The 17,577-nt window shown below is 38.0% G+C and overlaps 1 protein-coding gene across 2 annotated transcripts in view; it reads left to right on the top strand.

The window, feature by feature from the left end:
* Positions 1 to 17,577, top strand: part of LOC121634656 (anoctamin-4-like) — a 50,563-nt gene that overhangs the window by 13,812 nt on the left and 19,174 nt on the right. The window contains exons 1-13 of one of the 2 annotated variants that reach the window (XM_041977481.1): positions 1,829 to 2,229; positions 9,287 to 9,487; positions 11,056 to 11,201; positions 11,619 to 11,768; positions 12,848 to 12,948; positions 13,232 to 13,276; positions 13,350 to 13,481; positions 14,646 to 14,752; positions 14,953 to 15,008; positions 15,145 to 15,266; positions 15,966 to 16,100; positions 16,635 to 16,731; positions 16,925 to 16,985. In XM_041977481.1, coding sequence (XP_041833415.1) covers positions 9,427 to 9,487; positions 11,056 to 11,201; positions 11,619 to 11,768; positions 12,848 to 12,948; positions 13,232 to 13,276; positions 13,350 to 13,481; positions 14,646 to 14,752; positions 14,953 to 15,008; positions 15,145 to 15,266; positions 15,966 to 16,100; positions 16,635 to 16,731; positions 16,925 to 16,985 — 1,213 coding nt within the window. In that variant the 5' untranslated portion in view covers positions 1,829 to 2,229; positions 9,287 to 9,426. Of the gene's footprint in view, positions 1 to 1,828; positions 2,230 to 9,286; positions 9,488 to 11,055; positions 11,202 to 11,618; positions 11,769 to 12,847; positions 12,949 to 13,231; positions 13,277 to 13,349; positions 13,482 to 14,645; positions 14,753 to 14,952; positions 15,009 to 15,144; positions 15,267 to 15,965; positions 16,101 to 16,634; positions 16,732 to 16,924; positions 16,986 to 17,577 lie in introns of those variants that run through there. The other variant, XM_041977480.1, reaches the window with a different exon arrangement.

Raw genomic sequence — 17,577 nt, forward strand, 5'->3', positions numbered from 1 at the left:
CATTGAACATTGGATGAATCAGCTGAAGGTGCAGATGCAACTCTCAGGTCCTGTGACAGGACAGGTCTTTGTTGGACACCCCCCGTATTTCCTAGTGGCATCCCTTTCAGATATTGTTAATCTGTAGAACGTAGTTTTTAGAGCTGCAATTTCTTCCTGTTTTCTTTTTATCCAGTTTCCTCAAAATGCTTACATGTGAAAATCATTTTTATTGTTTCAGATTAGTTTAGTGAAGATAAAATGAGGGAATTGGCCACAGTATAGGAAAACACTTGAGTAAAAGGATGAGAACTTCATCTTGACACCAGCCAAAGCCATTTGAGGAAGTGTGTTTGAGTATGCTTGCTCTTCCAGACCTCATCTCAATCTCTCCACCTCGTTTTAACTACACTTCTATAATTACATTACAAACTGAGGAGGGAGTTACCTGAGAGCTCTTTGCTATCTGCCCTCTCATGCTTTGTGGGCATCAGTTGTTTTAATGAGGCTGTGGAACTTGCATTACTTTCCTTTAGGGATCCAAAGATCTATTAGCCAGTTTAATAGGGAGAGATCACATGAAGAGATGCCACAAAATATAATGTTGTACAGTGGAGCAGTGATATGGAGTCTAGATACTGAGCAGAGATAAAAGGTGGTGCATACTTCTGATTAGACTTCTCTGGTATCAGGAGGAAGTGGAGTGTTGCAAATTTGGGACAACAGGTGTTAAAGGGTTAAAGCAGCTCTGCTGAAGTTTGGCAGATTTTTGCAGGCTAATTCAGACTCCATCCTTTCTCCCCTCAGAACTTTCCAGAGTCAAAGTCTAATGTCTTAGCTCTTGCTTTGATACATTCTCTCTTTCCTTTCCTCACTTCCTCCAAAAATGTCCTCTTGGGTGTCTTGGCAGAATAAGCCATGGTGCACATCCAAAACAGTGTGTTGATATCCAGTTGCTAGAGTGTGAAGGGGTGCCATAAAGCAAAATGCAGCTGTCATGGGATGCTCTGGGCCGGCTGTGCTGTTTTTCATCCCCGGAATGCTGCAGGTTAATGACGACTCCAGGAATGTGTATATTAACTGTCAGTGTGCCTTCAAAATGAGTCAGAAGCACAGAGTTTTAACGTCGGTCACTCAGTGTCTGCATCAGCCCAGAAATTTATAAAAGCTAGTTCTCTACCTGACAAACAAGAAACAGCCTAGAACACATTATTTAGGACTTGGTAAAAGTTACCAATTACCATTTATTAGAGCACCCAAACTATTGCATGGTAGTCATTTCCTCTTTTATTTTCTCTATAAAATTGCAGAAAACATTAATCACATGCAAATCATGCTTGAAATTTTGACCAAATTATGCTTCATCTTGAACTTTTGGAGACTGGTTCATCCTTCAATCATTTATCCAATCAAAGTAAAGATGTGTTTGCTTGCTAAAGTGCAATTATTAAACCAGCGGGTCCACCATGTCAGAAATATCCGGAACATCTTATATAAAGGCATGTTTTTATTGCATTAGGATTCAGTAGACATGAGAAAATGTGACTTTATCCTTTAATAATGAGTTGTAGTAAATGTGTGTGTATGTAAGTGTGTGCATGTGTGTTTCCATGCATATGTGCCCTTGAGTCTGCATCAGAGGTACACGCTGACTCTGTAATCACTGCCAACTGTCATTGTTTTGGGCTGCAGCAACACTGACACAACCAGTCTTCCTTTCTGATTGGCCACACTCAGATCAGCCTGAGCTCTTATTGGCTGACAGGGAAGGCTGATTAAGAATGCCTATGAGTGCCACACACCCCCTCTCTCTCTGCCTCTCTCTGACACTGTAAACATCCTGCTCATGCTTCATGCTTGTGCTTTTTTCTCTCTCTCTCTCTGAGAGGATTTCTGCAAGCTTTTCTATGACATCCATCAGAGAGTATGTGTGTGTGTGTGTCTGTGTGTGACTGTGACGTTGGCTCCATCGATGCAGTGATGATGAGTAAGGAGTAAGAAGTAGGGATGCTGGTTTCCCTCGTGGGACGTCGTGTTTGTTTGTGTTCCTCAGTGAGGTCATTTGCATGCTGGAGCGGGAGGGGAAGAAGGGTTGATCGCTGTGTGTCAGAGTGTGTGCATGTTTATGTATGTAGAAGAGCCATCAGGCTGTTTTGGCATTTGCTGCGGCTCAGCTAGGAAGCCCCCCCTCCCTCTTTTCTCCCCTCTGAGGGGTGAAGCTGCCTCTGTACCTCTGCCCACCTTCACACGGTGAGTGTCGTCAAGTTGTCTTGAAGCAAAGGCAGCTTGATCTTCAGAGCGGATTTTTTTCATCCTTGCTGCAGTGCTCTCTCGTGTGTTACCGTGTCCTACTCATGTTCCTCTTCACGCTGCTTCATCTCTTACGCATAGTCCCCTGTGACCATGCAAGCATTTGACCTTCACACTCTCACTCTGTACCAGCTGTCCCCCTTTTTATGGTCATTCTTTTTCATACACTCCACTTCTTCGTCACCTGTGATGGATCAGTTGTAAGCTACAGCTGTGGGTCGAGCCATTTGCAAGGAGAAAGAGTGTGTGTCAGTACGTGTGTGCTGCCACCATGTCATCCAGGCACCAGTAGCAGGTCAAAAAGCGAGAAATCTCCATTCCCTGGCCAGTGGAGAGAAGCACACAGTCGGGGGTATTACAGGTGCATGCAGATGAAGCGAACAATTCCTCTTCATAAGTAACTGAAACCTGATTCCCGTAGCCACACATCACACCCCCCACCATCTCCCACTTTTCTTTTATCCCTTGCAATCTTTTATTCTCCTCTCAGTGTGAGCTGTCGTGCCGAAGTTGGGTCTATGACCAGAACCTTACTTTGCCTTTCTTTTTCTTTTCACAGGTTTCACAATGAATAGTCTGTTTCATACTTGAATATTAAAGTAATACAAAACAACAGGTCCGTTTTCAACCAAGTCTTTACAACTCTGTAGAAACCAGGTCTTTTTTAATTATTACATTTCCTTTGTAGATCAGCCACAGATAGTTGGCACGGATCCCATTTTTAGAAACAATATTGTTTTGGGTCTTACTTTCGATCACAATTCCTGCATATCAGCCCCACAGACCCTGTGGATCACTGTGGGTCCATTCTTTAGTGCTTTGCTAAGTTTTTCGTAGCTAACATTTAAAACTGTTGCTTTTATGGACAACGTTTTACCAATGTTTATTTTTCTAATAGTGGGGTCTGCTTTTGCATCATTGATGCTTCATTTGATAACAAATTCCAGCAATATAGATTTTTTGGGTTAGGATGTAAAACAATAGAGAGTACAGGTAGAACATTATTACATCATTTTTTTGTAAATGTACTATTTGACTGCTGATGAGAATTTTCTGTTGATAGTAAAGCAAAAAAGGGAAAGCTAAATCATTTTAACTTCCAAGGTAGAAAACAGAAAGAGGCAGAAAAGTAGAAAAACACAGAAACTACGGAAAAGCTTGTGAAGGATGTGATTCGCATCAGCAATCTTAAATGAATGAAAAAGTTTTTTTTGTTTTTTTTTTCATAGTTAAGAGTTACAGCTGTTCACATGATCACATCACAAACATGAACGTGTGAGTGAATGAGTAGCATGACAGAACTTTAGAAGCAAAAAGTAGACACTGGACAGTTTCTACTTTATTTTGTGTATTTGTGACACTTCTCTATATTTTTTCATGCAATTTGTCATGAGATCATGTTGTTTTATGTTATTCTTTGTGCTCGGTTCCCACAGTATATTGATTTTGGGGGGGGGGGGGGGGGGGGGGGGGGGGGGGACGTTACCTGATGAGATGCCATCTAGTGGAAAAGCACAGTTTCCGCAGTTCTCAATCAGATGTAATGCTCATAATCTCTAGGGCCATGTGAGGTCTCCTCCAGAAAGTCAGCGACAACTAAGAGACCAAAAGATGCACCAAAGTTGTCCAACAAATTAGGAAATACTACCCTAATAGTATCTAGAGAAGTTAAAAAGCTGCTTTTTGGTGAAGCATTAAAAACAAGGAGGAGAAAATGAGCAGCTTCCATCAAACTCACTCCAAGTGTTTGAGCTGCAGCTGGAGGCTTTACTGAAGACAATCCACGGGAAACAAAATATCAGTCTATGTCGACAGAACTACTTGTAGGAGAAACTACTTGTATTAAACACTTTTAAAAAGGAAAAAATAGTGTTTATGGTGCTAAGTTCAGTTAGTTGAGCAGCTGATTCATATACAGAGACAACAGATGCAGTTGGCACAGGTTTGAATCCCGGCCTGAGTCTATTGCTGCATGTCACCCCCTTTCCTGTCCATTATCTGTGTCATAGAGGCCTATAGACCTGAAATAATAAAAAATATCTTTAAGAAAAAGACAATTGAAATTTTATACATGATTTTGGAAAAAATGAGGGTGCATGGTAAAACAGGAATCTGGGGAGAAAAGCAGAAAATGCTGAATTTAGGGAAAAATAAAACAGAATCTGGAAAAAGATACAGTTAACTTTATATTATTATTTTATAGGTCCTTAATAATCTCCTGTCATTAAAGACAAAAAATGTGATGAACAATTTATCAATGAGCCTTCAAAGCAAGTGTGGTCTGGCTGTCTCTTATGTATAGCCAACAGTTGTTTTCTTAGCTTGGCAATGAGAAATATATTGAGCTGCCCATGAAAATTGGTGTAATATCCCGTTAAACCCCAACAGAATGAGGCATTTGGTAAATTGTGCATTAAATGAGAAAGGGTGCTGTATTGGGATATTTTAGCTATGGATTTAGAGGATCTCAAAAATAATGAGTCCGTTTTCTTGCTTGTTAAAAATATGGAAATCCAGTGTATGATTCACAGACTGAAGCAGATCATATTAAATTCCCAGCAGATTGAAAGGTACCAGCACAGTTTGGTAGATGTATAACCACCTTTTATTTCCTGAAACAGTGACAAAGCTTCTAAACAAGAGTAGCAGCATAAACTATTAAACACTGATTAAATATGTATCTTACAAACTGAAATGAAATCTGTAACCTACTTCTGCACATATTAATTTATATATTAATGAGCTACTTGCTCCATATTCTACAGCAGCTTGTTCAAATCTATTGAGCTGATGAGTTAAAACTATTGATCGTGGCACACTGAAAGTAAACTGACAGTGCAATCAGCTCATTAGTAAGATTTACCTCTGATCTTCTTGCGCTATAAAACTGCTGAAAAGTTCTCGCTAAACAAAACTACTTAAATATATGAAGTTTTCTGCACCTGCAGAAAAATAGAGCCTATTAATCTGGAGTACAAACAAATGCTTATGTTGACAAATAATATGAAATGATGCAACTTAATCTCTTATCATTTTATCATCCTTTCTCTCTCTCTTATTATTTATTTATCCCCTTTAATAAGACCAATTGGTGCTGTATTATACATCACTTACTCTTCTTTTGTGTTGCTTGGTAGATTGGATGATATCACACTTCCAGAATAGTAAGGAATAAAACACCAATAATACCTATTGATATAATCAACCAAACACAAATTTCCTTATTTTTGTGCTAAGTTTATATACTTGAACCTTGAGTTGTAACACACCCAACATAAAATCGAGTTAAAAAGTATCATACTGTAAGCCTAAGTGTTTTATACGTATAAGTTAAAAAGAATGAAAATTCAGTAATTTAAAGAGAAGGATAGTTATCATGTCATCATCATCATCAAGTGCATAAGTAGGTAAACACATAATGAACAAATTAAACACAGAGTGAAAATCAAGAACGAAAACTCACAGGTTTAAAGGCCCACAATGTAATTTATCTTTAATTTTCTTATAATTAACTGTATCACAAAACATAGTGGCTGATGGCAGATTATGTGTTTCAAAAGTTAAAATGAAACTAAAATATCGCTCAGAAAAGTAAAAACTGATAGGCTTTAGATGTTTAAATGAACAGAAATCCTTTTAATTCTGTCTGACTTAAGCCTGAAAAGGAAAGGGGAAAAGGTAATGGCCTAATGAAATGAGTTTAGTGTTAATGAAATCGGAGGATGGGTACAGTTTCTCTTGTGTACCACATGCTTCATCACATGACTGCAGTTGTGGCTTGTGTTACAGGCGTACCATAGGGCTGTTAAAGTTTGATGGATACATTGTTTGACTGACTAAAGTCTCAGCACAGCAGTATGATGTAGGTTAGATATGTGGTGTCTCAGTCCTCTGAGAGGCATTATTTATAGTAAGCAATCCTCCTTTCCACTAATGAGACCAGGTTTAGACTGCTGAGTGCTGAGGAAACGGGGTCGGTGACTGTCTTGAGTACTGGAGGTGAAGTTAACTAGTATATAGTAATTATAGTGATTGCACATTATGAAATAACACAATAAACATGCTCATCATGTACATTTCTGACAAATAGAAAATGCAAGTTGGTCAAAATTTTTAAAAACACTAAAAGCAATTGTAACTAATATGTAATAATATTGAAAATTTGGAGGGAAAAGGGTAAAAAAAAATGTTCCTTGTTGCTCTCCAGTGCTGGCAGGTGCTCCTGTTCAATAAGAGTAACCCCATCAAAGTGAAAGATTTACTTTCATCCTGAGATGAGATGGTAAACTCATAAAGGAAAATAGGGCTCAGCAGGTTTTTTTTTTTTATAACTTCTCTGAGGTTTATTGTCTTTCTATTAGCTGCATCCATGGGTTCAATGTTCCAAAGCATCAGTGGATGATTAAATGTTCCTTCCCTGACTTCTGCTTCTGTCCCTGTTATTACACCTCAGCAAAAAAATTAGCTGAGTCACTTTTGCTGTCACAAATGAAAATTTAGAACATGGACGTGGGCAAATAGAACTAACAAACTGTTTTGTTGTTGTGGAGATGATACAGTCTAACTTCCTAAGCTTATAAAGCATTCAGTTGGGTTGATTATTCTTAAAAGACATTTCCAGACTAAACTGCATAGCCACCTGCTCAAGCCTCAGGTTGCTACCATGACTGTGCTACTGTGAAACACCTGTCCAGTTGAATGAAAAACTGAGGTGAAAAAGTTTGGCTCTAAAAGTTTGGTGGACAGCCACTGCTCATTAATCTTTCTCTTATCACATGTTATAGTTTGACCCTTAGGATTTAAAAGAGACACATTATGCACTTTTTGCCCCACATTTTAACACATTTTTTTCAGGTTTTGATGAAAAGTCTGTGACATGATTTGGTGAAAATGCCACAGAGATATAGAACAGCACTTTCCTTTTAAACGTACAGTACATCTACAGCTCTGTTCATACCAGGTTTCAGGGTGTAAAGAGAGCAACATGGCCACCTCTCTTTTCTATGGGATGTGACTGGTTGAGATATGTGCTGCAGCTTCATGTTGCAATGCAAGCATAAATCCAGACAAAATATTGAAATCAATAACTGTTTACTGCATGGCAGAACATACGGTAAATAGTCTGAGAAATCATATATAGCACATGTAGCAAAGTGAAACTACTTGACTGGGAATTTTACACTTAAATACCTATTTCCCTCATCTGCAGTTCAACAGTTCAGATTGATTCCTCCTCCAGGAACAACCTCATAGTCACAGATAGAAAGATAAAAAATTCCTGCAAATCCTGCAAAAAAATCAAATAAAATCACATATCAGCTCCACAAACTCTGGGATTCCACTCCTGTGTCTTTTGTTTGAATTTTTAGTGGCCAAGATTAAGAGCTATTCAATATATAGGCTTCTTTTAATGTAATATTGCAGGTTGATGCATTAAATAACATGTAAACTATTTAAATTTCCTCCTTATAGTTGGGGAAAAAGTGGAAGAAAATGTCCATTAAAATTTGGATTATCTAGTCAGGATATATAAAAAAAAAATCAAAGAACTGGTAGTGCATTTTAACAATTTTTTATCTTGATTTAGGGGAATTAATAAGACGTTTATAGGAAGTGTTTATTTTTTTCTGAGATACAGTGAATGCAACATGGTTTAAAGTTGAATTCAGGTAGCGATAAAGATGCTTTTACTCTAAGTTGTGAGTGTGACGTAGAAATCTCTTGCAAATTCAAACACCCTATGAAACCCTAAGCAGTGCCAATGTTAAGAGTTGTTTTGAGTTTGTCTTTTAAGGCACTCTCAAGTACAGAAAAGGTGTTTTTTCCAATTCTTAAAAATAATGCTAACTTTTAAAGACACTTGGGAATTTTGCAAATATAAGATGAAACCATAAGAGAGTAAAGCATATAATTCAGTGTTCTTCCACTTGTTTTACTCTATCAAAATAATCAAAATGACCATTTTGATCATTTTGGAATATAGATTTTGGTGAGGCATTGCTTACAGATATTGATTTTATAGTTGCAATATAAGATTGAATATGTTTTCATTAGTGCAGCGTCATTAGAACAAGATAATATCTGTAGTTTCACAACCCCTGGAATTATGCATTTATACCTACATAAGGACTTGGACCTCTTGCAAAAGGTCATGTTGCACAATTGCTTTTCTACAATAGCCTACAACAGACAAACCTTTTATGTGCCTTTTGGTTTTCATGGTCATTATAGACTGTCCTACAGTATATGCTTGGTTGGGAAGGTGATATAACAGGTACTGACTTCAAAGGTCAAACTAGATGTCAACTATTCTACATATTGCCCCAAAACAATCTGTAATATTTACTTATCCTGATACATGTTCACTGATAGTTGGTTTTGTCAAATCTGATTGAATCCTTATATTTATGTGAATTAAGCCATATATTTGGCAACAAATCTTGTCCACTGTAAACATGCATGCACACAAAATTTTATCAACTTTGATATTAATGTGAAAAATTGAGCTACAAGGTACTTCCCTTTAAAGATGTTGCTAAAATCATTTGGATCCTTCTGATAGCATGTGGATAAATTTAATTACATATGCTGACAATTTCCTAGTTACAATCTCATCCCAGGCTAAAGCTTATGCTACTTTATCATTTGTCTGGAATCATCTGCTCCAAGTACTCTGTAACCCCAGAGTAATCCATAACCTCTAACCTAATATGATTCTGGAATAAAATTAAGGGTGGGGCAAATGTTCAGCAGTATATTTTTACTGCTTGATTACAATGCAAACATGAAACGAACATACAGTTGATTTATAAACTAGGTAATCTACTGAATGACTCATTTAATACTTTTGCAGTCTGCTGACATATATAGACATTCCTTCGGGCTTCCAGTGTGAGTAAATAATATCTTACAAAATGACAGCAAGCCCTGCCATATGATAATTTAGGTGGTAATACTTGAAGAAACAGGATGCAATTAAGTTTTCTGTGTTCCATAGATGTGAGCTTATCTCTACATGGATTTGAGCCCCAGCGGCAGAGCCCCCACCATCCCAGAGTCCTGCTGCTGCACTCAGCCTCTGGCTACCAGGCAGCGGATAGACCTCTTGCTTTCCCCTACTGTGGGAGGGACGAAATCATGGAGGAATCTTTGGCCGAAACCCTGGACTCCAGCAATCAAGATAATGTCCCTCCACTAGGTGAGATGCACCACCAACAGGACATGAAATTCCTTTAAGCGTCTCCCTTAATTGGTCAAACTCGGTCATGGCCCCACTTGAAGAACAGCCAGAACTGGAAAAACACTGAATTGTAGTACACATACTGTAACCAAGCAGTGTGTATATGACACACTGAAACCTAAACCAGTATTATAGAAAGTTAAGCTGTTACAGCATTGCTGTGGTTAAAATGAAAACTTGTAGATGCTATAGCACAAGACTATTCATGTTCAAAGACATAACAAATCAGATTTTGATAACAGTGTGTTGTTACAGGTTTAGTTGGCAGCTGTACAGGAACCAACATTAGTGATTTTGTGTGTAACAGTATCACAGATACAGTAGTCTACAAAGCAGAGTATCAGGAAGCCAGTACCAGGCTTAAAGGCTCAATAAGTAAGTGAAGAATGTACTGTAAAAAAAATAGAAAACAATCTCAAATGACTCCTTACATAAAGGAAATATTATAAGAACAATTATATTATTATACATAATATTTAATATGTATTTTAAATCTGCAGTAAATTATATTTTTAAATTAGCAGTGGATCAAACATATATAAAAAGTATTGGTAATAGTGTCAATGCTAAACAGAATTATGGGCCTCATAACTCATTGTTTTTGTTACATGACAGTGCACTTAATCATTTTTTGTTGGCCCTGTGTTGCCATCCTTAAGTGATCTTTCCCTTCTCAGAAACACAGTATTGTAGGAATGCCTTGATCCAAATTAGCGGCAACCATCCATCACAAGGCAATCACTAATGCCAATGGCTAACTTTAAAATGCTAACAACAGGCAATGGCTGCTGCTTGGTTAAGATAAAAAATGCTAAGATAGCAGCAAGACAGGTAATGGCTGATGCTTGGCTAATGTAAAAATGCTAAGCTAGCAACAATGTAAATAATGGCTGATGATTGGTTAGCGTAAAAATGCTTAGCTAGCAACAAGGTAGGCAATGGCTGATGATCAGCTAATATAAAAATTCTAAGCTAGCAGCATAAGAGAGTCAGCGAAGCCTTGTTAGCTTAACAAAAACCGTTAGTTAGCTGGGACTGCTATGTGCATAAAATGCAAATTTTTTAAAAAGAAAAAAACTTATCTAATGAGCTGTCTCACTCAGAAGTGTTGCTTTTTCAGATTTGCATAATTTCTAAATACTTTAGAAAATCATGTTAAGTCAAATTCTGACTAAGTATTGGAATTTGTTGGTCTGTTTAAAGTAGAAGCAAGTCATTCTCCCAGTACAGAAGGCAAAGTCATTGCTCTACAAATGAAATATTTGACCTAATTTGTGGCTGAATTTTAGATAAATTTCCAATAGAATAAGATTATGATGCCAACTGTTGCATAATATTCTGCAAAAACAACTTGCTATTTGTCAGCCCCATAAATGCAGGACCTGATGAAGAGATGGATGGATGCTGTTTAGTGAAAGTAATACAACAGTGAATTTATTCCTCACCTACAATGAGTCAGTATTGGACTTTTGATATAATGTCAGATAATATTATTCCATCTATTTTATTGTCTGTCTTCTTTTTAGCTGTGAAGGATGTCCATGTGCTGCTGGAGAAGGAAAGGTCAGAGGGCATCAGCAGCTCATCGAAGGATGAATCCACCTTGCAGAACCCTGGAACCCACAGCAGCATCCTCGATGACAGCACAAAGTCCAATTTAAGTATCCCAGAGGTCAGTGGTCCAACAAGAGTAATATGATAGTCTAGATAACAACCCAGCAAACAATGAAAGGTCACTAGGATGTCTGCTAAGGACCATTCAAAAGTCACTGTGCAAGATTTTAGTAACAGGGACATTATAGTGAGACATTCAAATGGGACATTAAGTCAGAGCCTAGCTTTTGGGGAACTGAAACACAAATTAAGATAATTTTTTTCTCACATTACCTAAACATATAACTTAGAGAATTTACAGATTTCAAAGCATCTCTGACATATTAATTTTTTCTTTTCACTAGGTAATGTAGAAAAGGCTTATTCATCAACACATGATCAACATTGGCTGAAAAATAATATTAAACTCATTAGGTGACCTTCATTTATCAGTTAAAATACTTTTCTGACTGTCTCTACAACTATCTATCCTCAGGGGAAGAGTAAGTCGAGTGCCCTTTGCTTCAGCGATGGAAAGAGCCGAATAGACTACATCCTGGTTTACAGAAAGTCCTGTTCCCAGTCAGAGAAAAGGGAGGTATTTGAGCGGAACATCCGTGCAGAGGGATTACACATGGAAAAGGAGGTAACACTTTTTTAGACTATGTGGGAAAGGTTAAGCAAAGTGTTTTTTACCACCTTAGACAAAATCTTTGCCAATGCTGTTTACTGTGTGGTGTATAACATTGCCTGGGTGATAAAGTAAGGGTTATCAAAGCTATTTGATGAGAGCAGGTGCATGATTTTACTGGAAACAGGATTAGCAGATGCATCAAGGCCAAAAAGTTTATTTGAAGCTAAAAATGCTAAAAAAGCAGACAGCTGCTCAACAGAGCTATCAGGTTGCTAATGTAGAAAAAGTGATTGAAGCTGCTTGTAAAGTGATCATATATGTTGGAAAGCAGTGATAGATGCAGCATTCCCTCAGCTGGTAGGAATTAAATGTCTTGCAAGTCAAAGATGAGGGGAAGGGTTTTACTCTACGTCTAATTTGGCTAGTAAAAGTAAAGGACTAATGGGGATTAGATAAGCTGTAATGACTTGAGTAAACCTGCAGCTGTATTCATCATTTTTCTTAATTTAAGTGAAAAAGGTCATTGGTTTAGTTTTATGATTCTTGTCTTTAATTCAATCATATAATACATGTAATCTCACAGGCCAGATTGGTGATTTTTAAAATGCTGAGAGTTTTTGTTTCAGCTCTGACATCTGAGAGTTCACTGATAAGCTATCCTCTACTTGAGCCAAAACAAACGAGCTGATAGCAATTTTCGCCACTGCTGCTTCTTGTTTAGCATAAGTGACACTTGAAAGAATGGAGAGTGTTGATGTTCTCTGATCTGTATTTATGTAAGTATTTTTTTTCACTGCTGTAACGTCAAGGTCATCATCTTTTAGAGCATGCAGGGGAGGACAACAGATGATGTCTCCAACCTTCAGCCCACTTGTGTATTTCTTGTATGGAGCCATTTAGTTATTTTTAGGTCGCCTTCCAGTTTGCTCCTGATTCATATAGCTTTAAGCATACTCCCACACGCTGAGGCACTACGAACTGGCAAGGAGAAGAGTGCATCCCATAAAATGTATTGATTTTAAACAGTATATTGTAGCCCTCCTTGATATTTTCTCAAATGTTGTCCGTTTGTGTGTTTGGTTTCCATATAGGCCTCTTTAACAAACAGTGATGTGATCTTCCTGAAGCTTCATGCACCATGGGATGTTCTCTGTCGCTATGCAGAGCTCATGAACATTCGCATGCCTTTTAGGTGAGACAGAATCTTAAAAAAAAAACTATAAAAAGGTGTGGTTTGTTTAAAACTATGTGTCACAATAACAGGTAAACATTACTAAGCAGATCTCTGATTAGCTTAAATCCTACATGGTTAATATTCATAGTTACTGGCTTACAGTCTCCTTCCTTTCTTACTTTATTCGTACATTATGTTTACAATTTACTGCTACCAGTTTATGATTAGCAGAATATCCTAACACCACAAGCAAAAAGAGTACAATGCATTTATCCTGTTTCTTATTCTCAACTGCACATAGAAGGAAGATCTTTTACATGCACAAACGACACAAATTTTTGAGCAGGTGAGTGTTCAAGAAATAATGTGCAAGTTAATGAAGCAACATTCTGCAGCTTTAACAGAAACTTCTTTTGCAGGATGGAGAAACGCATCAACAAATTTCGGGGGTGGCTTCCACGCAAACCCATGAAATTTGACAGTGAAACTCTACCTGACTTGGAGGAGAATGAAAGCTTTACAGCCCCCTTCAGTCGATCCAGGATCCATCAGTAAGTCTTGTCATACGGTACATGTACAGTCATATAAAAAAAAGATCAGACTTTTTCTATTGTAAGCTTTTATGTATGGGAGCATGATATTAATTTAAAAAGAAAGGAAGATAAAGGAAATCAGCTGGTTTTTATCAGGTCCTTAATACAACCAGGAACCCAAACTGCAAAACATGTCCAAATCATCATCCCTCCTGATTGTGCTGATATGATGAGTTTGGTTTTCAGCAGACATGGTGCTCTATTATGACCAAACATCTACATTATGGACTCACCGGTCCAAACTACATTTTTTCTGTGTTTTTTTTTTTTTTGGTTTGCTCCTCAATGAATCACCATGCAAGGGATTTGAGGACTTTTGCAATATGCTGTCAGGTGTAGTTTACCCTGGCAGTGTCTCCCAAGGCAAATTGGTCATGGGTAAGGGGAAAACGTTGGCTATAGAAACACCTCTTCACTGATTCAACTGGAGACCAAGCTTGGGCTCACCTCGACACACAGAAAAGGTACTGGAGTCAATCCCAAGGTCCAAGGTGAGAGGCAGTGGGGCAGGGTGGGCTTACGCCCGTCATGGAGCTCAAATGTTAACAGTTTTCCTCTTTAGATGAGAATCTGACTTCCCCAGGCTGTTAGGGAGGAGAAAGTGCTCAGACTGTTGTTAGTGCTCATGAGGTAAATGACAGTTCAGTGCTGCGCCACGTTCAGACTACATTATCCTGGTGGGTGACTTAAAAGCTCATGTGAGTGATGGCAGTAAATCTAGAGAGGTGCAACTGGGAGGAACAGCCTGCCTGGTTTGACTTCTGTGCTAGTCATCCATTACAAACTCCATGTTACAGGATCGTGCTGTTCATAAGTGCATTCGGTACTAAGCTATGAATGGATGGATGCATCTTGTGGTTTGTTTAGATGCAACTTTGCAAACAGAAGCCATGATGTCATGCTCTTTTTAAAGAGAAGTTTACTCCTGGTGATTCATCCAAACACACCATACTTGTTCGGTATTTTTCTGTACTGTCAATGACTCATTTCAGATTGATCAACATCTCTTTTTCTAAGATCATTATCGATGTAGCTCTACTTTGTCATTGTGTTTTTTACATGATGCCACTTACAAAAAAGGTATATAAACAGATTTCTTATGGCGATTTCCTTTCTTTAAAGTTTCATCATCCACAACAAAGACACATTTTTCAACAATGCCACCAGAAGTCGCATCGTGCACCACATCCTTCAACGGGTCAAATACGAGGAGGGAAAAAACAAGATGGGTGAGTTTTACTTTAGACAATCTCAGACATAATAGAAATAAAAAATGTCTTTGAAGTGAATCCATAATATAGAGATGACTTGTAACATTCAGTATGTACAGACACTGAAATTTCCTAGAGTCGCGGTTTCACATCTTTGGGCCAACAGAGACACAAGAGCATCTGATGCTCTTCTTTTCCTTTTTTTTTTTTTTTTGCAGGGCTTAATCGTCTTTTGAACAATAATTCGTACGAAGCAGCGTTCCCTCTTCATGAGGTAATTTGACTAATTTCAAAGCTCTTTACTCTCTCACTTGGACCACCTTTTTTGAAGTCATCGCCATTTCTACATACAATACAAATTATGTACACGTAAATTATGTGTGTATATATATATTTGTGCACTTTAACAGGGAAACTACCACAGCAAAAACCCCATCAGAACTCATGGAGCAGAAAACCATCGACACCTGCTGTATGAGTGCTGGGCCTGGTGGGGAGTTTGGTACAAGTACCAGCCGCTGGACCTCATCAGGTAATAATATGGAAACCATTACTTTTCACTTTGCTTCCTCAAGTTGATGCCAAGTTCGTTATGTACTTCAACAGCTCGGGGTGACGGGACTTAGAGGAAGGCCTTAATTTCTAATTTTCCTTAGTATGACTTGTCATATTTATCTAGAAAATGTCTTATTTGGTACACATAAGTATTTATGCCTCATTTTTAAAAAAAAAAGTGTTTACGTGCAACTTAACTGGTAATTTATTTCTTTAAAGATTCCCATTAACTCAAACTGCTGTGCAAATTGTAGTTTTTTTTTGTGTGCATGATGTCTCATGCAAACAAAATATTTAAGTAGTTTCTGTATCTCCTTAGATGTTTTCTCTGATTGATGCTTAACAATGGTTTGACCCCAGACTAACATCTGTTTCCCAACCACAGGATGTGTCTTTCCACATGGTTGTCTAAGCAATGAGAAGCTACTCATTTCCATAGTTGGGGTTAAATAACTTGTTGCCAGCTGAAAGAAAATCGCCAATGCAATAATTATCCAATAGGAGGCTCGTGCCTATTTGCTTAGATAAATCCAGGTGGTCACTTTTTTTGGCCTGGCAATGTATGTTTCTATTACAACCCAATGAATATGCTGATTCTGGCAAAAAAAAAAAGTCCCCAAACTTTCAACAAGCTGGCTATTTTGCCATTTTTTTATATATCTGCTGTTTTTTGCAGGAGGTATTTTGGGGAGAAGATCGGATTGTACTTCGCTTGGCTCGGCTGGTACACAGGGATGTTGTTTCCTGCAGCTCTAGTTGGCCTGCTTGTATTCCTGTACGGTGTTTTCACACTGGAGCACTGCCAGGTCAGGTAAACACAACCCCTCCATTTTCTGATAAATAAATGTGTTCATAGAGCCTGTAATTGTATTTCAGTGCAAGAACCAACCTTATTCTTGACCAACTGTTCGTTTTTTATGCACACACCTTTAGTAAGTGTAGATCGCACCATCAGCTCAGTTTCTGTAAAAGTCCTATAGCTCCTATTGCTAAACTGATTGGCCATTGCAGATTAGGCAACAGAGTGTGAAATTGGCTTCTAACAGTTAATATTAAATGCTGCGCAGTTCAGACACAGAACACTAATCTTTTGTTGGACTCTGGCTGAAATAAGTACCATGTAGAAAGAAAATGTGCTGTGTAATTAAAAGTGTTTTGAGCAATGTAACCTTATCAATAACTTCCAGAGACTATAACTGTAATATACTGTAAAGTGCACAGATTAATGTAGTCACATTTCTTCTTTGTGGGTTTTCCTGTGTCACTAAAAGGCACTCTGGGTTTTTCTGGTATTGCAATGACAGCTTGACCAGAATTTCATAGATTAAATGTTGTTGTCCTTCAGCAAAGAAATCTGCCAGGCTGCTGACATCATCATGTGTCCCATCTGTGACCAGTATTGCCCCTACCTGAGGCTGTCAGACAGCTGCATCTATGCCAAGGTACTGTCACAGCAACAGCTGCTGTGTTCTTTGTCATTGTACTCAAAATGTGTCAATACACCAACTAACACATGGTTTTAAGTTGTAATCAACATATGGAATTAAGTTAGTCTTAGCCAGAGAGTTTGAGTTCTTTGGTAAATGTTCATTATTTTTAAGCACCATTTTAACGAAGTCCTGTCTTCATTTTAAGGTCACCCATCTCTTTGACAATGGGGCAACTGTGTTCTTTGCTGTATTCATGGCAGTTTGGGGTAAGTCTGTTAAATAAATCTCTCCATTAAGCAAGTCTAACCTCCTGTATCAATATTCTCTTTAATATGCCTTGAAAAATTTAAACCTGCATTAAAGGTCCAGTGTGAAGAATACAGAAACATCTAGTGGTGAAGCTGCAGGCTGCAAAACACTGAATTTCCCACGTTTCCTCACTCTTTCCTTCCAAATATGTAGAAATAACTAAATTTGATAGAGAAATAAAAGCTTGCACTCAGGTTAGTGTTAGTTAGTCCATTATGGGCCATGGTGAAAATAAGGGAGTGTAACATGGGGGCCTGTAGGGAGAAGAAACCGCCATGTTTGTTATATCCCAGGCTCATATAGAAGTGACGTGCACTCAGGTGTATGCTGTTATTCATTCTTGTTTGATGACTGACACCAAACTGGAAAATTTTGAAGTTGTTACACAATGTTGGGACTTGTAGTTGGTTTTCCTGCGTGCTAATCAAGGTATGTCTGACATATGTTCATGGAAGTTTAACATCATGCAAACGTACAGTAATTATATTACGCTGCATTTTGGTCAATAGATCTTTGTGTTACACCCTCACTTTTTCCCCCAACTATATT

The sequence above is a fragment of the Melanotaenia boesemani genome, chromosome 23 (genome assembly GCF_017639745.1).
Source record: "Melanotaenia boesemani isolate fMelBoe1 chromosome 23, fMelBoe1.pri, whole genome shotgun sequence".
In the NCBI taxonomy this organism is placed as follows: Eukaryota; Metazoa; Chordata; class Actinopteri; order Atheriniformes; family Melanotaeniidae; genus Melanotaenia; species Melanotaenia boesemani.